Source organism: Lytechinus pictus, chromosome 5 (assembly GCF_037042905.1).
Source record: "Lytechinus pictus isolate F3 Inbred chromosome 5, Lp3.0, whole genome shotgun sequence".
NCBI classification, from domain to species: Eukaryota; Metazoa; Echinodermata; class Echinoidea; order Temnopleuroida; family Toxopneustidae; genus Lytechinus; species Lytechinus pictus.
The window spans coordinates 9,151,240-9,175,776 of record NC_087249.1 but is presented as its reverse complement, the minus strand read 5'-3'; the positions used below and the strand labels follow the sequence as shown (position 1 = coordinate 9,175,776).

The 24,537-nt window shown below is 37.8% G+C and overlaps 1 protein-coding gene across 1 annotated transcript; it reads left to right on the top strand.

Moving 5' to 3' along the window:
- Positions 1 to 24,206, top strand: LOC129261836 (uncharacterized). The gene is made up of 4 exons (XM_054899870.2): positions 1 to 889; positions 9,493 to 10,358; positions 18,357 to 18,576; positions 21,400 to 24,206. Exons 1-4 carry the CDS (start codon positions 839 to 841, stop codon positions 21,706 to 21,708), a joined length of 1,446 nt encoding a protein of 481 aa, XP_054755845.2. The 5' UTR covers positions 1 to 838; the 3' UTR covers positions 21,709 to 24,206.
- Positions 24,207 to 24,537: the final 331 nt, after the last annotated feature.

Here is a 24,537-nt window from a genome sequence, read left to right as displayed (position 1 = left end):
ATCAGCTGTTGTGCGCAGCCTGAGATCAGAGCTATTGACGAGGACATGTAAGTATTGAACTGCTTTTCTAAGGTCACTCACTGTCGTCTGGCCAGCTTTTTGGTGGCTGTCTGCTAGCTAGCTGTCTGTCTGCTGCCACAAATATAGGTAGCCAGCTCAAGCAAAGTAGAGCTGTTTAATTGGAATCTATATCCCAGAGCCTACCTGTGCTTGCTTCTTCTAGTCTTGGTCAATCCTCGGTCAACTCATCGCCCATCCAGAGGCTCGGCTCAGATCAGCTCGTGCAGATACCTACAGTGAATTGAATGTTCCTCAGCATAATAATATAAATGCCCCAGTATTTCCGCTGGGGGGCAACTAGGTTCCTCCGTGAAGCAGATAACTGATCATCTGATCTGGTGCAATATTTGGTTTAAGGTGCTCACTTGTGATCTACTTAATTCTTTGATCATACCACCATCCAATCTCCGATAGTTTTACCGGATTACGAGGAAACTGAGCCTGAATAAATGAATCATCTTCTGACAACTCAAAATTTTATCAAATCTGGAGCCTTGGAATATCATCTGTTTTGTGAATAATACTTTTCAGACACTGCAGCTGTGAAAATATTTCTGTTGTTGCTTCATCAGTGCCGCTTGTGCATCCTCTTTGCCTGACATTATGATGTACATTGTATGTTTTAAATGAACTCCAGTAATTTTTGGGTATTGGACAGTGTACAAATCATCAAAGAATAATTTGAGGTCATCAAGAACTAGTTGAATACTGTCACTTCGACTTTTGTTTTGAGACTAAGTTTCATCTTCTTATCGATCATCCAGCTTGTTGATTAAACATGAGGGTTATTTTGGGCCTTCCGAATGCAGCCAAGTTATCTGATATAAAGGTAGGTGATAGATTATAGTGTGTAAGAGAGATTTGTGCCTTCCAAAGTTATGCATGATAGAGATGTACATGTACATAACTAACACACGTCGCCAGCTCTCAAGTAATTTTAAACAATTGTTTCTAAATTTGCCAGAGTAGGTATAGGCCTACATTGTTGGAGTAGTAAAACTTTGATATATAATTATAATTTTATATTACAGTGCAAACCCACAATTACAAAACTTCCTGAATGCGCAATTGCTTTATTAGTATAATTTATACACAGTCAATACTGTAGACCCTACATGATATTTCTTGTGAACATTCCTTTTTTTGGACAGAATCTTAGATAGTACTCCATGGATCACATCCAGGGGGGGGGGGCACTTAGTATAAATGTATGATGTTTAAATGTGCCATGGTCGAGACCTCCAATTTCAGCCTAAATTTCCATTCCAGAGCATCACCAGTCTAAAAAAAACATAAAAATTCCTAGTTTTCTTCGTTCCAGAGACCCTCAAATTTGCGTTTCTCACTCCAGTGCACTACTACACCCGCTACCATGTACGATATAACGAGTTCCGGAGACCCCCAATTTTTATGTGGTCAGTTAATCCAGAGCATTGCATTTTTAGCAAATGTTGATCCAAGAGACGTTCCGGAGACCCCCATTTTAAGACCAAGATTTAGTTCCAGAGCCCCCTATTTTCCACTTTGATGTGGCACATCGGCGTAATATCTACTGTTTTTCACACTTGAACAACTCAAGCACTTTTAAGATTGTTACCCCACTCCATCCTCTTTTCCTTCCAACTGGATTATTCTTTCAATGTGAACAGGGTGTTTAATGTCCAGCCTGTCCTGAACAAGGAAGCAGTGGATATAATACCCTGCATAAAAATCCAGAAACCGGATTGACCTCACACCTATAAAGCTTGTCTAGACTCCTAGGTCAAGTCTACTGTAGGCCTAATTGCTTTAACGGTCAGCCATTCCAGACTGACCAATTAGAGAGGAGCTAAGGGGAAGGGAGGGAAAGAAAGGTCAGATATTTGCTTTGTCCACTCCTGCCTTGTCCAGTCTGGGTATATATTTATGATAATTAGATTTCAGAAATGACCTCCATTAGTCCATTCTACCATGCTGTATACACAGGTAATATCTGTAGCTTATGGTAATGTACTGTACCAGGAAAAAGAATATAGGAGGGGAGAGGGTCAAAATGGCCCTGGAAACTTGAATATTAAAGGAACCCTTGAAATGTCATGCTTCTCCAATGTTGCATATTTAGGCAGTAGTTTGCAAAAAGTAGCTCCCCAAAAGAAGATTTTTTTGCCTGTAATGCACTTCAAATGCAGAAGTTACTCTAGTAGGAAGGAATTCATAAAATTTCCTTTCCTGGACTTGTTAAAAAAGAAATAATTTCTAGTTTGTAATTTATATCCCCTCATTTTTTGCTGCTTGCTATCCTTTTTAACCCCCACTCCTCACATTTCCGTAGCTGAATATACTTAGTAGTTTAGGTGATATTCTTACCATAATTTTATCTTTTTTAACAATTTTTAACCAAAATCTACTAAAAGCCAATGTTATATGTAGGTCCATATGGTTTTTTTTTAGTAACTTATATATTCTCCATGTATTATTGAAAATTATATAGGCCTATCATTTGATAAGCCATTATACAATTGCATTTTGTGAGTTGGCAGACATATAACCATCTACCATTGCAAGAAAGATTCAATTAGTTATTTGTTAAAGGTCAAGTCCACCTCAGAAAAATGTTGATTTGAATCAATAGAGAAAAATTAGACAAGCACAATGCTGAAAATTTCATCAAAATCGGATGTAAAATAAGAAAGTTATGACATTTCAAAGTTTCGCTTATTTTTAACAAAATAGTTATATGAACGAGCCAGTTACATCCAAATGAGAGAGTCGATGATGTCACTCACTCACTATTTCTTTTGTTTTTTATTGTTTGAATTATACAATATTTCAATTTTTACAAATTTGACGATTAGGACCTCCTTGCCTGAAACACAAAATGTTAAAATAATGGAATTCCACGTGTTCAGGGAGGAATGAAACTTCATTTCACATGACAATGACGAGAAAATAAAAATATTTCATATAATGAAATACAAAAGAAATAGTGAGTGAGTGATGTCATCAGTACCTCATTTGCATACCGACCGAGATGTGCATATAACTGTTTTGTGAAACTAAGCGAAACTTTAAAATGCCATAACTTTCTTATTTTACATCCGATTTTGATGAAATTTTCAGTGTTATGCTTGTTGAATTTTTCTCTTTTTATTTAAATCAAGTTTTTGTTGGGGTGGACTTGTCCTTTAATAATTGTTGAGAAAGTGTAAGCCTACAGTACGGTGCCTCGATCAAACACCTGATACACAACTTCATTCATGATGAAGTTCACAATTTTCGTTACAATCTTGCAATTTTGGTCATGAAGTTTATGCAAACTGGTTTCCTGAACCGTTATAGAGCAAATTAGTTTTCGATGACAGAAGACAGGGTCTAACACTGAATAAATTCAAAAACCGACAGTTAACTTACAAATGGAAGATAATGAATTTTTTCATAACTGGGTCCATTTTATTTTTTAAAATAATAACCAAGGGCTTAGGCTAGTTTGAGCATGGGGAGGTGGAACTAAAGTGTTATTGGGGGGTGCACATCTTGGGGAGGTGGAATTAAAGCTTGGAAAATCAGCTAATAAAGCAGAAGGGGTACCATTTTTTTTTGCTTGCCAGTGTCGAAACTCTTCTGCCTCAGCGGGAGGGTGCAAATGCACCCAGTGCATCCCTTCAGCCAACGCCCTTGATAACAACTGCACATTGTCTGTATATTAAGTTTATTAGATTTCAATAGCTTTAAATCATTAGTGCAAATTTGTTTTTATAGCATCTATTATTAATTGGGCCGCCCCTGTTGGAATAAATTTCAGCGAATTCATGTGAATGGCACCATCGACATAACCTTTCTCTCTCAGACAACATGTCAACACTCTATCTTTTGATTTGTGATGATCTCTGAAATGTCTATTAGAGCTGCAGAAAACTGCATGATGAATAGTCATGAGTATGATTTCAAAGAGCATTTAATCTGGCAAACATGTTTTTCACAAAAAGCCGTGGTTATCAGACAGATGGGGGGTGTATTAGCCCTCAGCTCCCTAAAAAAAATTGTGCTCCTCTGGACAAGACGCTACAAAGTAGGCCTACGATGCACGCTCACATGTTTGCGTGCAAGTTCATAGGGGTGAGAGACGTGCCGTCATGAATGTTACACATGCTAGGCTCATACAGACATACAGAGCTCATCAAAAGGTTGAAGCCCTCTCTGGGCCAGTGTCAGCTAATAAAATTATTTCCCCCCTTTCCGTGATTCTAGCAAAATCCAACAGTTCAGGGCCCCCGTCTGAAAAAGAGTTATGATTGATCGGATCGATCGCAACTATGGACGGCCAGCAATGTCAATATCTAGTATTATGCATGTTTGTTCAAAATATTTTCTGGCTATGATGTATATTCATGCATTCATCGTTGTCTTATAAATTCACTGTGCTTCTCTTTGTTTACAAAGGACATTGTGCCAAATTCCTATAGAAAAAATTATGACAGTGATGGATTTCCATAGAGATACGCTTGATTGGATCAATCGTAACTCTTTGTAAGACAGGGCCCTGATCATCTTGTGGAGTTGTTTTTGTTGGCTTATGTCTGGTAGTTGTTACAAGACTGAGCTTGTGTACAATAACTTCTGATTTATTTGTTGTTGTTGTTGTATTCTTGTTTGTCGGCCTTACTTAATATTTGTCATCGTTTTTTTTAGTTTCAAAAAGAAATCTGAGCTGAGAAATTACATTTTCCCCAATGGTCCTTTTCCATTTTTTCTTTGTTTGCCAGAACATTCATTTACTGATCAACTTTTGACATTTTTGATTTTGACATTTACTTTCTTTCGCTATCTTTTTTCATGCCTATCCTGTTTTTGTCCTTTTAAACATTTTGCTAAAGCTTATTGTCTGGTTTATGCCTAATGTTCTCAACTTGTTTGATCCTCTGTCCCCCACTGCCCCCCTCTGTCTCTGGACATATTCAGTTCACAAGTGCCTCATAATGAAAAAATACCTGTAAACTTTCACTTTAGAACTTTATCAGTCCTCACAAGACTCAAGAATTATTTTTGCACATTCACATTTGCTCAACCAGATAAAGTTTGCATGCTCTATGAGCTTGCACATTAGTACATAGAAAACAACGTAGGCCCTATGTTCTATTTGTCTCACTAACCTGGGGATAAAAGTCCCTATGACTTGGAAAAGTAAATACCGTTTAGATGTACATGTGTCTCCTTTGGTGAATGTCACAAGTAAATTTTATTCACACTGGCAAAATACCCAGTAATGTCTTGATTTGGGTAAAATCCTCAATCAGAAAATACAAGATACCTGATGGGCATGCATGAGAGTGCCTTCGTTCTACCCCCCCCCCCCCTCTCTCTCTCTTTCATGCTCTGTACCAGGGTTGTTTGTGCAGACGTGAGTTCATCGGGGTGACAGACGTGCAGACACGTGCCTGGGCTTCTCACTAATCATCCTACATGTACTTTATACGCTTCAAACGCACATGCAAATGAGATTCCTCCCTGAATACTGTAAAACATAATTTACAATTAAGAAGGGATCTTGGGTAATGTATTTTGTGATCAGGATGTTATTGGGTTGTTTGAGAGATAAGTCAATGTTTTCTCTAACTTTTTCAATATATTAATGTATAAAGGAAGTGAGAGTGAGGCATTTATCCCTCAGAAGTACATGGTGTCCAGCACGGTCTGGAGGTCCTGCTTGTTGAGCATGCTGAACACGTACTTGACTTGACCTTAACTCTCCAGACACAGAACTCTCACTGATTAGCCTTGACACTGACCGACTCTTAATTGGTCATCGGGGTACATATTTGGGGCTATTGCGGGCGCGCCGTGCGTAATGTTCACTCATGCACGGAGGTGAGTGCAGGGCTATTAATCGTCTATATGGCCGGTTAAGCCCAGGCGACATTGTTTAACGACCCTTTATGCAACAATATCAACAAACCTTTTTATGGTACATTTATTAGGGAACATAATGCATTGTACATTTATAACCTTTGGACATTGTATTGTGCATTTTGCTTGCAAGGTGCCCCTCTCTTGGTTGCACAAATGATTCGAAGGGATCGTTCAGTAGTTAAAAAAAAAGTTTATGATGGTCCAGAACCAGCCCTGTTATAATAAATATAAAGCCGTTTATATGTTGATCGTCTTTAAATTTCCCCTTTTGTTAGTGCAGCTTTAGTGCTCAGTTTGACAGTCCTGGCACCTGTTCGTGTAGGCTTCCACTGCGAGAGCAAATTTAAAGACGTTTTAAAATGCAATTGTGTTCAATGTCGCATTTGCGATGCTCAAGGTCGTAAATTTGAGCTAATGGCGTTTATAAACACATCTTTTTCTACGTTTAAATTTTCTTCTGAATCGTGATTTGAAAGACGTTTACTTCTACGACCGGGAATAGTGGACATTGAACACACCCTTTGTTTCTCATTATATCTGTGTTTTGTAACCACGTTTTCAATCACGTTTCATGTTGCCGTCTAAATTTGGAAACCGACATTAAACACACCTTTACTTGTGTAATATCCTCTTTTGGGTGTACGTACATGTAACGCAACATCAAGTTACTGCAAGTGGGAAATCGTTATTTTTTTAAAGTTGAAATCATATTTTATTTTTGGGGAACCTATTGGGAACACAAACATTTTATCTGACTTTGCAGCAGATGTGTTTTTTTTTCAAGGAAGAGAGAAAAAGCTGTGCGAAAAGGAGGGAAACATGAAAGTGAAGCAATAAAGAAGGAAGAATTACCATTGAATATTGCACAAACGTAATATCTGCAAAAGTGAGATGAGAAGAAATGCCAAGGGTACTGTTGTCAAGAGGGTGGTTGGATGGTATTGAAATGGAAAATACAGATATTTTACAGTGCAGTAGAACTCTCATATTAAGGTATGTGAAATCGATCCCGCCCTCGCCCCCTGCCCCCCCCCCAAAAAAAAAGAATAAAGTAAATAAACTGCAATTCAGAGAACTAAATTGTGTAAAATGATAATAATCAAGCCATAATGAATGTACAACGTATTAAACTAGCCGAGGGCACAATAACCTGTATCTTCAAGAAATGTTCAAATAGAATATGCAGATGAGCTGATAGACAGACAGACAGTCTCTCCTTGAGACCTGCGGGGGCATCGCACTCTTTATCAGCCAAAAGGAGCCGGTAACAGGGGTTGCAGAATCATATGAACGTTCGGCCATCTACTTTGGGCAATGAAAATGAGGCTAATGAGCTGAAGATGAGACTGTAAAGGGGGGAAAAGTGCTCCAGCTGGAAGCAGCATTATAGCCTGTGTACCGATGCATGGGCCACTCTTAAAGGGGAAGTTCGCCATGAAGAAAAAGCTTGTTGCAAAAATACCAGAAAAAAATAAAAATAAAAAATATTGGTGAACGTTTTAGGAAAATCCAAAGATTAAGGAAGAATTATTAGAACTTGAAATTTGTTTACTTGTGACTTTTTATATACCAGCAGTTGCCCCATGTATTATGGAATATTATGTGCATAAATTTCATTTTTTATTGGTTCATGATGACTAAAAATACTGTTCAGATGTGAAATAATTTGTCTGATTAGTTTCAGTTTCAGTTTCAGTTTAGTTTATTTCCATTATTCATATACAGACATTTACATGCTTGACATGAGTATAACATAATTATCTTGAGTTGAAATAAATCGTTATTGAGACAGAAATTATACGCAATAAGAATTTAAATCAGTGAAAAATGGAGGGGCCTAAGTTGAAAGCAGAGCTTGTGAGTTATAGGCCCCAATGGAAGGAGGTGATAAGATATAAGGCTATATAGCTATTAAAAATAACAAGGTAAAAGAAAAGCAAAAGTTTATGAACCAATTGGTTTAATCACATCTGTGGCACGCCCTGGAAGGAAAGTAATGTTTTAAAGGGAGGTATGAAGGTAAAATGGAGCTGCTGAAAGGTTTAGATATCTACTGCTGCCTGAACTGCATAATCATTCAAAAAAGTATGTTTAAGTTTACGTTTGAATATAAACAATGTATTGGAGTCTGAAATGTCTTTGGATAGTCCGTTCCAGTACTTCGGTCCTGAGAAAGTAATTGTTTATATACTAAAGGTACAATAAAAACCATTTTCAATTTGTTTGATAAAATTACATTTCATTTATTTTTTTCTACTACACGATACATGGGGAAGCTGCTCGCATATGTCACAAATAATAAACTTAATAAAAATCTAATAACTTTTTCATCTTTGATGGATTTTCATCAAATCTTCACCATTATCTTTTTTAATATATTTTCTACTAGTTTTACTATAAACTTTTTGCCAGGTTGATCTTCCCCTTTAAAAGCTGAGACAGCAAACAATTGTATGTGGGTCAATTACATTAACTTTGGTGTTCACCACTGCGGCTTACCTCAGTTAAGTGCATTGGTAGGCACTTATCCCGAGACTCAAAAGAATCACTTTTATCCGATCATACCAGCAAGTCCATGATCAGAGTTGTTCCAGCATGTGAAAGCCACTCTCTTCTTAGTCTCAGACACCGTTCTCACTACCTTCCTAAAACTAGTTTACTGGAAACTAGTTTAAAGTGTAGTGAGAACGGTCGAAGCGATTTCGGAAGCGATCTCCCAAACCGGTTCAGAAAACCACCTCGCAATGAAGTTTACAAGATCGCTTTGCCTCGTTAAACTGGTTTTAGCATAAGTGAGGACACAACCGTTCTTCGGGAAGCGATCTTCGCTCATTTTGAGCGCGCTACTCTCCACACGACAGGTGTAGAATGCCTATGCTGCGGTTTCAAATTTCACGCGAATCGTGTCACCCCACTGAGAGCGTTTCTATAGCAACAAGATCGCTTTACGTGAAGTGATTTTGAAAACCACTTGCTTGTGATCAAGTGGGAAAGATAGCAAAGCGATCCTTTAAACTGGTTTCCTGAATCGGTTTCCAGAAAACCAGTTTAAGAAAGCGTTTTCCCATGAGACAGCAGAGGCTCTTATGATCCCGTGGCCACAGGAATCCCACTTACTAGTATACTGAGCCCTGTACAGGGTATTTTTACACTCATGCATTTCTTGAAATATTCAAGGTTTGGTTTTGTAGAGAATTTTAACTCCGGATCTCTCTGCTTCAGCAATTTCCATAGTTATATGGATTGGCAGTTATTTAAATAGTTGACCCAGTTTTCTTTAATCCGTTTTCCATAGGAACCATGTACAAGCATGTTTTGCTTTCTTTTAAAACATCCAAATTAGATTTGCTGGGCCACAAATTGCTCAGTCATTTCGATGGGTCTTGCGGGAGAGGAGATGCCTCATATTAGAACTAATTCTCAAGATGTGAAGTTGCATGACGTGATTTGGTTTGGACTGACAAATGTTATTGCCAATTGCCTGTCAAGTGTGCTGTTTTTAATAAAGGGCTTCATTTTCTCATTTCCTTTCTTTTCTGAACACAGGATGGCTGTAACCCGACCCAGGGTCAGGGGACGGAGACAGGGGAGGTGCCTTCGAGCAGGAAGGAAGAGCAGAAATGTGATGGCTCTGTTTTGCCATCCCTCCGCTGGATAGATTCTGCTGAGGGATCTGACGATGACTGCAGTATGCAGAGCTTGATCGGTGCGGAGGAAGAAGGAAGCCAAAGTGAGCTTGGACAAAGATCTGAATCCAGTAAGGTTAGCCAGGAGAGGGGATGTCATGGTAGCAGTACTTCTAGTCTTGGAGAGAGAGACTGTCTTTTAAATGGTGTCAAAGACGCTCTGGACAATGTTACTGGTGTCCCGGGACCTGGTACTTTTTCATTGGACTCCATTGTGAACAGCGGCTGTCAAACTGATATGAACGGCAGGAATCTTCAGGTACCTGAACAGCATTTCAGGGACACCAAAGACACATTACAAGAGTGCATCAAGAAGTGCTCCGAGTCTCATCCAAAAGCATTACCATCATCATATCCGCAGTGTCCAAGCGCAAGGATGTCCAGCCCTATCTTGCCTTCCTTATCCCCCATCCATCCCAATGGATCCCTTTTGAGGAGCATGCCTGTTTCTCCACCAGCAGCGACCACCTTCCGACCTATCAGAAGCAACCATTCCATCTGCAGTACGGCCGAACACAAAACCCTCTTCCACCAGGAAGAGCAAACTCTTAGCAAGTGCATCGGAGGGACATCCCAGTCTATCTGTGAACCCGAGGAGTGCCTTGTGATTATGACTGAGAATGATTTAGATGATTTTCATGGATCAAGGTCTCCAAGGACACAATCTTGTCTTCAGCAATGTGAACCATCCGGACCAAAGGGAATGTCAGTTATCAGTATGACCAGGTACAGATATGTTGAGGCTTTCTTAATCTGGTTTCCCTTACCAATTTTGTCGATCCGCAGAAAGTTCTATTCATCTGGGGGGGGGGGGGATATTACGTATAATACAAAGCGCCATCCCCCAAATGAATAGAAAGCGCAAGCGGATCCACATCCATGCCTTAAACAAGTTATTTCCATCTTTTCACCATCATTCTCATCACCATCTCCTGAACTGGTTTCTAGGGTGGTGTTTCACAAAGATTTAAGTATGACTTAAGTTGCAGTTAAATGCCGACGCGTACACGATATGCAACGCGCGATCTTATTGATAGATACGCAGTAGTGCGCGTCCTCATGACAAGATCTGACCAATGCGGTTATGCCTTTTATACTGCACGCAACTAGACATTTAAGTGCGACTCTAAGTCATACTTAAATCTTTGTGAACCCCCCCCCCCCCCCCTGAACTACTTGTCGTAAAGTGGTCCTGTTGCTGTGGGAATGCTCTCAGTGGGGTCACATGTTTTGCACGAAATTTTAAACTGCAAACTTACGCATTCTCCACATGCACAGTGTGTACTGAGTAGCACACCCAACGTTCTCACACTATGGTCTCTGGTACCTCTGTCGGAAGATTGTTTCACGAAGAACGGTTATGTCCTCACCTATGCTTAATCCAGTTTTATAACGAGGCAAAGTAGTCATGAAAACCACATTACGAGGTAGTTTTCCAAACTGGTTTAGAAGACCACTTAACATTGCTTCAAGCGTTCCCATGACAGACAAAACTGGTTCCCACTAAACTGGTTTCCGCTAAACTAATTCAAGAAAGTAGATGAGATCGGGGTCTCTGATACTGCAGTATGGTGGTTTGTAGACCCTATGGATGAAAGAGTCTCGTGCCCAGAAATCAACCTGATGCCATATCTAGACCACTCTTACGCGGTGCTGCAAGAAAATAAATGAATATTTATTGTTATAATCAATTTCAATTTTAGTAAATTGATTCATATGCTTTCTGTTGCACAAGCATCATATAAGCAATTAATTTCTTACTGTTTTCATGAAGTGCCCCTAGAGGCCTAAGTCATGATTTTTTTTAAATACTGTCGAATGTCCATAATCTCCCAGAATTTAAACAAGCTTTAATTGTCTCACTTGATTCCTTAAAATGCTATAGTTGTACTGTCATGGTATAAAAAATTGAATTCAATCGAATACTTGCAGCCGTTCAAAATAGCCACAAAACATGAACACATCTCAAAATCTCATGAAAGCAGTGAAAATGTGCTAATTTGAAATTGTAAGGCTTGATTGAAATTTCTCATGACATTTTCTTAAAGGGGAATCAAACCCAAATAAAAACTTGTTTTTGTACACGTGTAAGGAAAAGAAATATCAGACAAGTTGATAGGTGAAAGTTTGAACAATATTGGACGAACAACAAGAAAGTTATGAATTTTTAAAAGTTGTAAATATTGGTAATCACTACACCCATGGAGACTTCAAATTGGCCGCATATGTGATGTCATAGTGATGTAAGGCAAGGACTACTCTTCCATGTACTCCAATACATATTATGGCTAAAATGTCATTTTTCCCAAAAGTTTTATTTCAAATTATATTTTTCTTCCATGAGGACATAAAACAATATACTACCTGGGTTATATTTAGATTACTGCCACAGGGGAATTGGTACTTAGGAGAAAACCACAAATCCCTGATAATAAAGTACATGGCCTATGGGAAAATTGTCCTTGCCCCTTGTCATAATTTACTTACCCAGTTGCCAATTTGAAATCTACATAGTATTAGTGATCTCAATTTTAAAGCAGCTATAACTTTCTTATTGCTTGACCGATTTCTTTCAAACTTTCACCATTCTGTTTAATTCATTTTTCTCCGTCCCAACACATCATTTTATGGCCAAGGCTGGATTCCCCTTTAACCTCGTACTCTCATTAAAGGGATGGTCCGGGCTGAAAATATTTATATCTAAATAAATAGAGTAAAATTCACAGAGCAAAATGCTGAAAATTTCATCAAAATCAGATAACAAAGTTATTGAATTTTAAAGTTTATCAATATTTTGTGAAAACAGTTATATGCACATCATCATGAATATTCATTAAGTAGGCTGATGATGTCACATCCCCACTTCTTTTTCTTATGTTATTACATGAGATCATAAATGTTTCATTTTTACATATGTGTATAATGATGTGTCTCCATTATGATGAATTAAGTTGTGGCAGTAAATAACTAATGCACTTAATCAATTGTCAATCCATTTGTTTTAGTTCTTGGTAGAAATTTTTTCAAATATTAACCTAATTTCATACAATAAAATACAATAGAACAAGTGGGGATATGACATCATCAGCCCACCTAATGATTATTCACAAAGACATGCCTAGAACTGTTTCTCCGGAATAATGCAAATCTTTAAAATTCAATAACTTTGTTATTTAGATCAAATTTTCAGCATTTTGCTTTGTGAATTTTACTCTTATTGAGATAAAAATATCTCCAGCCTGGACCATCCATTTAACCTCATACTATCCTTAACCAAGTACTCTAAATTTTCCTCTTCACACTGGCCAAATGTTTTGCCCGGATGACCCCGGCTATTACTTTTCTCACACCAAATTCAATAATCCAGGGGAGCGTTTCATCAATATTTTCATCCGACAAGTTGTCAGATGTGACATCTTTCCATGATTTTGATTGACTGAGAGGCACTGTTCCTATGGTAACTGTCGGATAAAATGGGACTTGTCGGATAAAACGTCCGACAAGTCCTTTCATGAAATTCCCCCCTGGACTAATGGTAGCCATTCATGAGTGTATGCTCATCTCTTATTGGACAAAACTGCTGGCTAATTGTGATGCGTAATACACCATAGAACTTTTCAATAACTAAATTTTCAGGACATTCATTCATACTATAGGCCTACAATATATAAACTGGACACATCTGCCATGTATGAAGTCGCGTTAATGAGAGCTGAGCTGATGTGAGTGGACATTTGTTCTATTGACCGTTCCCTTTTGGCACCACTGGTCAGTCAACAACACGCACTGGACACAGGAGACCTCCAATTAGTGCTGAGGTCACCCAATGGCCCAGTGAGAAAAACATAATGACCACTTGTCAGGGCGTGAGGTAATGATGGATAGAAGAGTTGTGACACATTGTAATGTGTGAATTCATTCATGTCCAGTCCATGAAGCCCAAATGGAGGCTTTCACACCTGCACAACTATGAAAATTCCTTGTACTTGTTGACTTGAACCTCTACCTCAAAAAAAAAAAATAATAATGCTGTGCACTTTGTCAGTGAGAAAACCAATTACTTGTAATGTTACTGATGCTGATGTACAGATGGGGGCTTGGGGGCCAAGCCCCCCCCTTCCCCTTCAAAAGTTCTATGACCCCCCCTAAAAAAAAAAAATTAGAAAAAAGGAAAATTGGTGAGGGTATTTTCTGAATATTATGTGAAAATCTATATCAAAAGTAAATTATCATTTTAGAAAGGTCAAAAATTTTGCTTGCTCTAGACTTATGAGAAATTTGTTCAAAGAAGCCTGATCACTTAAATTAGTAGGTACTTTTTAAATTATGTGACCTTTTTCTCAAAGATTTCTCCTTGGTCATCAGCATATTTTTCATTGTGAAAGTAAATTTCAAGAACAGTTTATGTTTTATTAGGCAAGGAGAATGCAGATCCTTTTCAACTGGAGTGTTAAAGGGGAAGTTCACCCTGACAAAACAAACTTTATTGTTAAAAAAAGCGGAAAAAAAATATTGGTGAAAGTTTGAGGAAAATTCATCAAAGATTAAGAATATTATTGTTAGAATTTTGTTTCGTGGCCTCAAATGTGAGCAGCTGTCCCCTATGTTATGTTATACATAGGATGCATGGATTTCAATTTCTTAATTGTTATGATGACTTTTTTCCTTATGATTTGTCTCTTGATACAATAAAACTCATTTTCTATTTTTTTTATTTCGATGTTTTACCACAGGGAGACATATCTTACATACATGTATGAAAATAATTATAATTTCATGTACAGTTATTAATAAAAAGGAAAGTTGGGATATGATATCATCAGCCCACCTACTGCGTATTCATGACGGCATGCATATGACAGTTTTCACAAATTATTGCTAAACTAAAAAATTCAATATTTAACATATGTTATCTGATTTTTATGAAATTTTGCAGCATTTTGCTTGATGAATGTCAATTTATAGATATGTAATTAGTTTTAGCCCAACATTGTTAAATGCTTCACTGGGACAGGCACTCACAGTTTAAAATTATTTTTCCTGATTGGGTAGGTGTGAATGCACCCTGTTTGCCATATGTCTGGACAGGGTGGGTTGATGAATAGAAAATGGACAATATAAGGATTACCGGTATATCATGGTCTGTCCATCCTTCCCCAATATAAAGAGGGGCAACCTTCATTGTCTGGATATGGTATTTAGTAGTCATGGATAGAGGACAATTAGCTTAAAAAAGACAGAGAGGGGAAAAAGTTTTACAACTTCCTATTCTGCTCAGATATTGCAATATAGGCGTACTTTCATTTTAAAATACAAAGTTTTGGAAGGAAAGATAGGCCCATATGTATTCAGGGTGTAGCCTAAGCATCTATATCACCCCCCTTGATGTAACAAAAGGAAAATAGTATAGTAGAATAGACTTGTTGCACGATAACATACTTTTCTCACAGGCGAAATTGTTTTATAAAAAAGTGTAGAAAAGTGGAGAGGAGGGATTAAAAAAAAAATGACAGATTTATTTTAAAATAAAGGAAAAAACAGTGACCATTAATTATCTTTTAATTGAATTCCATAATCTAAGCCTACCTACTCAAATTTCATTCATTCGATATATAGGCCTATATCCACTACACAAATGCATTATGATAAAATCTGATGTATATAAGAAATCAAAGTACTTACTGACTTCAGGGGGAATTTAAAGGGATGGTCCAGGCTGGAGATATTTATATTTCAATAAATATAGTAAAATTCAAAGAGCAAACTGCTGAAAATTTGATTAAAATCGGGTAACAAATAATGAATTTATTGAATTTTAAAGATTTGCATTATTCCGGTGGAACAGTTCTAGGCATGTCTTTATGAATATTCATTGGGTGGGCTGATGATGTCATATCCCCACTTGTTCTTTTGTATTTTGTTATATGAAATTAGGTTTATTAAAAAAAATTCTACCAAGAACTAAAACCATTGGATTGACACCTGATTAAGTGCATTAGTTATTTATTGCTGAAATTTATTTTATCATAATGGAGACACATAATTTACACATGTATGGAAAAAGTGAACATTTATGATTTCATGTATTGTAATAACATAAGAAAAAGGAAAGTGGGGATGTGACATCATCAGCTCACCTAATGAATATTCATGACCATGTGTATATAACTGTTTTCACAAAATGTTGATAAACTTTAAAATTCAATAACTTTGTTATTTGTTATCCAATATTGATGAAATTTTCAGCATTTTTCTCTGAATTTTACTCTTTTTTTAATCTTGGAATTCTGAAATATCCAAGTTTGGACTAAAAACCATTCTTAAAAAATTTCATATTCGTATAGTGGGACTAAGTTTTGGGAAATGTGAGCGAAATTCTTATCAATTCTGTAGTGCTCAATCGATATCCCAATACCCCAAAATGAAAATCCTTGATCCAGTTATTATCGGGAAAATGGTTCTGTTGTGAGTACAGTCATTCCTTGAATTAGTAAAATGCCAGTCAATTGTGTCTACTTGCCTGTCAAAGGTTATTGATCAGGGATTAACAGATTATCAGAAGGTGATCGCATTGAGAAAGAGCGACTTAGATTGGTGTCTGCTATTATTAGGCTATAAGTGTCTGAAGATACACCAATGCTAGCCTTGTGATCGATTAGTCTAATCATTTAAACTCTTTACTTCCTGGCAGGAAAGGTCGATCAACGTTGGGAATTGAAAAGAGACCATTTAGGAGTGTTTTTACAAGTCTTTGATTAAGACTGAAAAAAAATATGTTGTATTTATGGTAAGTCCTTCACATACAATAGGTGGTTTCAGACTGCCTCAAATTTTGTCAGTTCCAGTTATTTTTTGGCAGTGTGAAAAGCAGATTATGCATAATATCCTTGAAAGAAAAAAACCCACTAAATAGTAGGTTCTTGTAAAAATTACGAGAATTTCATGGGTATTGTCCAAGGTCGAAGTTATTTTAGCAGCGTGGAAGCAAATTACAGGAACTCTCTTGGCCCAGCGTGTAGTTGGGCACGGGTGCCATGGGTGGCTGCTGAGCTAGTGATTTTGAATCTTGCGCCTTGCCTGCTTATCAGACCGTACTGCACATGCTCTAACTTTGAGAACTTTTCCGAAGGGTATGTTTTGGGACGGTGTGAATGCAGGAATTTTTTTAGCCTGAAAATATCCTAGTAATTTAATGGGGATTCTTGTGATCGCTTCAGTTTGAAACCACCTAGCGTAGGGGCAGATCTCATTCATTGTCTCTTTCTGAATAGGAAAGGGTGTGTACTATCAGGGAGAAGGGGTCACCCAAGCTTAATGTTAACAGTTTGGATCTCAACTTAACCAATATGGGGATCTAAAGAAATTTCTTAAGTTTCCGTTACTTAGTACTTAACAGGTATAAAGATGCTTGGATTCATTTAGCTTCCTTTCCAACACCCCCCCCAAAAAAAAAAAGTTTAAACGCAATTAATCATCAGCAAAAATAATATTGTTTTTAACTTTTAAGACGTGAATATGAATTGCTAGATGAATAGTTGTAACAATGATAATGGTATTTCAGTGTGAAAGCAGAATGATTTTGATTTCATAACATTTATTCATTTATTTACTGTAGTAGTATTTGTAGCCATTGTTATTTGTGGTGGCTGGCAGCCTCTTCGAGATGGCTATTAAAGGGTATTGCATCCTATTCCCCCACCCCCCTGTAAATATAATGGCCCTCGAAAGTCGAAAGTTGCAGATGAGCTGTAGTAGAGTAGAATTGGGTCCAGTGAAAACTCTTGGAATGGACGGACGACAGCTCAAGGAACTTGTGCATTGGTTTATATCAGTGTTGCCAACGGTTCAGTTTGAAACTGAATTGTCCAGTTTTTGAAGTTTTTATTTCCCTAAAAATTGAACGTTCTGATTTGGAGATTTTTTTACATTTGGCTATCCATACTTGCATAGTGTGTCAATTATTAATATCATAATTGTTTTTTTTTTATTTATCTATTTCTGTATTCTGGTTAAGCAAATCATAACGCACCAAGATGCACTAATTCTTGAGGCTAAATTTTCTCTCAAGGTATACACCAGGGGCCCGTTGCATAAAACTTTTTACCTGAGAAAACTCAGGTTGTTTTTACCAGAGTTTTTGCCCTGTGTTAAAGTCATTGGCAGAAATCAGACTAACCTTAGTTTTCAGTTTTTACCAGAGTTTTCTCAGGTAAAAAGTTTTATGTAACAAGCCCCAGATTGCACAATTGTAGGTCCAAACATGCAAAAGCTCCCTACCGTGTGAGGGGCGACACCCCCCTCCCACACCCACTCGTAATCGGTCACTCCACTCCCTCGCAATAATTGGTTCAGTTTTCTGCATTTCAAATGTTGGCAAGTCTGTAATATATTCACTATTTTTGTTGTGAATCCAACGTTGCTATAATTGATTTCCATGTTTGTTTATTGCTATGAAGCTGCATATTACATTAAAATCCAAATCATGAACAATATATGACAAATCTTGACGATTACGTTTATGCCAAGGCGTTTGCTTTACATATACATGTATGGCCACCTGTTATAACAATACCATTCCTATTCCTGCTCTTCAGTAAAATTCTTTTTGACAAACCATAACTGTTAACTAACTTATACATCTGGTTGGAATTTTATTTCTTGAAAAAATTAAAATCAATGTTGTCCAGCTCGCTCCAATGAACCATATTTTTCTGACTCTCCTAGTTTTGGATCGCAGAGCAGTGGTGAAGGTCCCATTTGCCGGATCTGCCACGAGGGTCCTCTCTCAGACGATGGCTTACTTGCCCCCTGCCATTGCTCAGGAACGCTCACCTACCAACATCGCAAGTGCCTGGAACGATGGCTACAGACAAGAGGAAAAGATGCATGTGAACTCTGCGACTATCATTTCAAGACGGAACGTAAAGGCCGGCCTTTCTCAGAGGTATTTTTATTCAGTATTTGAACGATTGCGCATGAGACAAACTTTCTTTGAATCTAGGGGAGTGTTTCATGACAGGACTTGTCAGACATTTTATCAAAAAAGTCCTGTTTTATCCAACAGTTACCATAGGAACTGTCATCAGCCAATCAAAATCAAGGAAAGTTTTCAGATCTGACAATTTTTCGGACATAAATGTTGATGAAACACTCCCCATGATTTTTCTCATAAATCCCATTTGTTTGATTTTCATATGAACAGATAATAAGTAGAGATATTTTTGATTAGTAATTGATTTTTATTTTTATTTCAGTTTCATTAAAATACATTTTTTTCAAAGTTTGATGGCCACTAGCAATTGCTTGTTTTGGCATCAGTCTAGAAGTTACTGATGTAAGAGTAAAACGTGAAAGAAATTATATTTTTTTTTCCATAAGAGCAATATATAGCAGATGAAAACTATGGTTGCCAACTAACGGTACCCTTGTTGGAAATTTTGATAGTAAAGCAGGCTCTTCAACCCTGTTTTGAACTCTTTTCCTGACCATCTGTTCCTCTTATTCCAGTCCTATTAACCTACTCCTCCATCTTTTCATTTTTTCTCTCTTTTTCATTCTTCCCCTCCCTTCTATATCCTCATTTTCCCACTCTTTCCTCCTCCCTCCTCCCTTTCCTGTTAAGTATATCTTTGCATCCTTCCTCCCTTTCCCCCTCTCCCTCTTGCCAACCCCTCCTCCTCCCCTTCCTCCCCCTATTCCTTTGCCCCCTCCCCCTTTTCCCCACCTCCCTCTTGCCCCCTCCTCCTACTCTCCATCCTCTTCCTCCCTTTTTCCTCCTCTTCTTCCCTCTTTCTCTTTTTACCTTCCTCCTTTTCCTTTTCTTCCTCCCTCACATTCCCTTTCCCCTCTTGGCCCTCCTTCTCTTCCCAATCCTCTTCCTCCTCCTCCTCCTGCTCCCCTTCCTCATCCTTTTCCTCCTCATCTTCCTCCTCTTTTCTCTCCCTTTCTCTTCTTTTATCCTCTTGACCCAATTGTTCATTCTCATCTACCTTTCCATTCCTCCTAAACATCTCCTCCATCTTCATCCTTCCCTCCTCGTCATCACCATCTTTCTCCCTCCTACCTTCCCTCCCTTCTTCCATGTCATTGAGGGCAACCGGCGATTTCACCCCCATGACAGCTAAAATTCCTCCAAAATACATGCTCTTTTGCGACCATTCTTTCTAGAGTCGCCCCAAGATCTGTCACAAACAATAATTAAAGATTACTTAGAAAATCAATATTTGAACTACGGCAGAATAGTGATTTTTGCTGTTTACCGCATAATTGCTTGTTATTACCCCTGAAAATATCCCCCCCAAATTCTGCAATTGTGGTCCCGATATTTGAAACAATTTTCCAAACAACAATAATAATAATAATAGCTATTTTTGTCTCGCCTGCGTTGCGGAGCGAGACATAGGTATCACTATTTCCGGTGTCGGCGTCCTCAACAATTGTGTTGTACACCCAATTACTTTCTATAGCTTCGAGGTGGGATCACCAAATTCATACCAGAGGTCCATCTCCTGAAGGCACAGGTCAAGTTCGAATATGAGTCGAATTTGAATAAGGTCAAAGGTCAATGAACTTTCCATGACTGGCACTGTGCTGTGTTGTACACACAATAACTTTCTATAGCTTCGAGGTGAGATCGCCAAATTCATAACAGACGTCCATCTCTTGAAGGTACAGGTCAAGTTCGAATATGAGTCGAATTTGAATAAGGTCAAAGGTCAATGAACTTTCCATGACTGGCACTGTGCTTTGTTGTACACACAATAACTTTCTATAGCTTCGAGGTGAGATCGCCAAATTCATAACAGGTCCATCTCTTGAAGGTGCAGGTCAAGTTCAAATGTGAGCCGAATTTGAATAAGGTCAAAGGTCAATGAACTTTCCTTGACTGGCACTGTGCTGTGCTGTACACACAATAACTTTCTATATCTTCGAGTTAGGATTGCCAAATTCATACAAGAGGTCCATCTTTTGAAGGTGCAGGTCAAGTTCGAATGTGAGTTGAATTTGATTAAGGTCAAAGGTCAATGAACTTTCCATGACTGGCACTGTGCTGTGTTGTACACACAATAACTTTCTATAGCTTCGAGGTGGGATCGCCAAACTCGTAACAGAGGTCCATCTAAGTCATATACATGTAGTTTTGACATGCAGTCTCTTCATGACTGCAATATGCAGGCGAGACAACGCTTGGCGTTTGCCTTGTTTATATAGCGCTTTTCCCATGATGGCCCAAAGCGCTTTACAGCTTATATTACCCCTGTTATCGGATCCTTACATGCCTGCGTACAATGTATGCACCTTCTCCACTCCCTGGGGAGCATTCCAACAAGAGTTCCAAGACTCAATATTAAATCATGCTCAACTATGTACTCCTTGAAAGCTAATCTTAAAAGAAACACCATTAAGTTAAACATCAACTGCTCCTACTACTGCACCTGCTTTGCACCCACTCTTGATCAATGAAGAAATACATGTACCTTTTTATGAGGCTGTTATCATTGTCGAGCATAATCGCTCACGATGGTGGTCTCCTGCATTCTTATAAATTGTCTATTTGATTATTTAGTAATACATTTGTTTAATCATTATTGATCCAATGCTTATACCGGTACTTCAACAATATTATTATTTTTTATCATATACAGAAAAATACTACATTTGTACATATTATTACTTTGTAAACTTAAATTTGATGCATTGAATGCAGAAATAAAAGCAATCAATCAATATAGCCCCCTAAAAATTAAAATGATTTCTGACCCTTCAGTGGATCCAGCAGCCCGAGCGTATCCGTGACAGACGCAACATCCTGGTAGACTGTAGCTGCTTCACTCTCCTCACCCCATTGGTCTGTATCTCCACCTGGCTGTGTGTCAACGGAGCCTACCATTACCTCAACTACTACGAAGGGCGTGGCTGGGAGGGCATGGGGCTTGTTACCTTGGCAACCGTCCTCATCTTTATATATCTGTTCTGGAGCCTGGTAAGATATAGTATTGATTGTACTCTCTTTTTTTGTGCGTGTGGGTGTGTGTCTGTGTTTAAACCTTTGCGTGCGGATGTTGCACTTTTGTAGAATTACACAATTGTAATAATTAGTTTTCTCCTTTACATACATAATGGAGAAGTTTATAAATTACAATAGTTCTTGGATAGCATCTATAAAAAAAAACATGAGTATCAATGGTGCAATGTAGAAATCTTCAAAGAAAATAACATTAAAACAGTTGTCATTATAACCCCCCCAAACAAAAAATCCATTCAGTATGCAAAGAGTTAATTTGCAGATGAAAAGAACAGATGGTTATTTTCCTGTTTCATTTATCTATCGTTCCCAAAATGGTATTCAACATTAATCCGATTGTAAGGGCTAAAGAGCCGATTTCTTTCATGATTCTTTTTTTTTTTTTGGGGGGGGGGCTGATGGAATTTACTAGAGTGTTGTGGCGTTCAGGAGCATTCTTTTGAAAAACTGACTTCATCATTCACTCTTTTATTTTGTCGGACTTGTATGAACTATCATTAGATGATGATATTTTAGAGTAAATTGAATTTTCTCCTTTTATCCCACTACATTTTCAGTATGCATCTATAGGTCAGTATAAAGGTAAAAAACAAATCATAAAATTGGTAAATAGTTGAGACTGTTTGTCCCCAGTGTCAAGATTAAAGTTCTGAGCATCCTAAGGTTGAGATGCAAGCATTTTTAAAGGACTTAAAATATTGTCAATATCAATTTTTTTTTATCAGTTTTGAAATTTCATATCATTATTTTATTCCAGCTTTGATATCCACTTTTCCAAACTGTATAGAAAAAAATAAAAAATTAATTAAGCCTGCGTGTATTTTTTTTTCTTTTTGACACACGATTTTGTTATAAAAACGAATTCACACCAAATATGATTAGTAAAACTTTCGGTATTAATGTCTGTTTCTACACCTCAAGGCGGGGGGGGGGGGGGGGGGGGGGGGGAGAACATGTTTGTCAGTTTTTGACAAACTTACCCTTCTTCACCCCTAAATACATTAATTGATTGCTCAATGAATATTTGCTTGTTTGAATAATGATTAATCAGTATCCATCTGTCAATTGGCAACCGTGAGCAAACCCTATACCCGAGACCTTGATCTGCTCCGTCTAAACCTAATCAATCCCGACACCTGATCGAGCAGGAGAATTACATGCCCGGCTGGCAGCTTCCCCGAGCGCGAGTGAAGCGCAAACGTCATTCCCCAGGTACACTAGACCGCCGATTGCCAGACGATTTGTAAAGACATTTGCCACACTTGGAACAAATTTGTAAACTAGGGTGGCAACAATGATAAACTCCAATTGTCTGGTTGCCATGGCAATGTGTCTATACCGTAGGCTACATGAATTACGCATTCACTGACGACAGACGAAGGAGTCCCTGGATGTGAGCAGGATCAACGTTGAAAATTCATCTGGAATGTTGTCTAGCTCTCATCAAATATGCATTTCTGAGATAACACGTTGATGGAAGTTTTTTTTTTCGCTATTGCGTTGGATGAGCACTGACTTGGTCATGTGATCTATTATCATCATTTTTGTATGCTAGCTCCATGCATGCTCATCATGAAATGAGCAAATATTATTATAGTGACTGCAGTTTTACGGCTTGAATTCAATAATGACATTAAAGGCCAACATGTGATGTCACAGTGAACATTTATTTTAAGAAAAAGGTCTTTAAAATCAAATCAAGTTGAATTCATTCAAACATTTATCATCTAGTAAGTTCTTACGTGGTTTTAGCTAGCCCAACTGGGGAAAGAAAACGAGGCGAAACCAAGCAGGCTGGAAATCATCAACGCAGATAAGCACATGTGAGCAGGAACGTACTTGTACCTTTAGCCTGGCTCACACCTTTGCTTTATGGGATTGCGTTCAGCTTCGGACAAATGCAGTCAAACTCAACCAAAATCCATACGATCATGGAGACAGGTAAATGAGGTGAGGACGCATGAAAATGAATAACAACGGGCAACAGCAATTGGCTTACATAGGCATTAGCAAAGCGTTAGTGCTCGATTCATCTCGCTTTATTAGCTCGCATCACCTTGCTTTACTGCGTTCAACTTTGTACAAGCTCCGACAAAGCTTGTAGGCAAAAGTCAGATTACAACCAAATATTTTGCTGCAAGCCTGCATAGTTTGCTGCATTAGGTTGCGTATGGCTGTTTTGGGCTAATGCAGTTAAAAACGCAAAGGTGTTAGATAAAGACCCAGTTGCGAAGTACTGACAGAATACCTGTGCAAATTTTGCTGATTATCAAGTATTTGCCTCCTCGTAGATTCAAGCTGTAAAAACTTAAATCCTCTCTTAATTAAAACCTTCGCCCCAAAAAAGATAATAATTGTAAATAAACTAAACAAATAAATAAACAATTTTTTTTTCAAATTATGAAAAAACAACTGAAATAATATGAAATAAAAAGATGAATAAGCTAAAAACTAAAACAAAAATTATGAAAATGTTAATGAAACTGTTAAAAAATAAAGAATGAAATTAAATTTAAGCAAAGTTAAAAAGAAAAGAATGAAAGCAACTAATACAAAATCATAAGAAGTAATAAACAAACATTTAGATTCTACAAGATAGAGGTCAATCAGATATAATTTTTCCTGAGCTTAAAGCAATACTTCTACCTTTGAAAGATACATGCAGCTCTAAAAAGCCTTTACCTTAAGAAGAGTTAATAGGGAACCTTGACATGTGTTTTTTTCCTGGTGTTCGCTAGGCCCCAAGGTCCCTCTTCTAATTATCCATCCCTCCCTCTTCTACCCTTTATGGCAAATTAACATCAGTTATGGCCTTATGGGGTAGAATCTATATAACATTTTAACGGTTGGGGTGTTGAAAGAGTGGAATATCTGTTCAAG

Bases quoted from the DNA above. Each gene is read 5' to 3' on its own strand.
- LOC129261836 (XM_054899870.2), top strand. From the start codon at position 839: ATGAGGGTTATTTTGGGCCTTCCGAATGCAGCCAAGTTATCTGATATA. The intron at 890-9,492 runs GTAGGTGATAGA...TTCTGAACACAG, and splicing joins CCAAGTTATCTGATATAAAG to GATGGCTGTAACCCGACCCA. The intron at 18,577-21,399 runs GTATTTTTATTC...CTGACCCTTCAG, and splicing joins AAGGCCGGCCTTTCTCAGAG to TGGATCCAGCAGCCCGAGCG.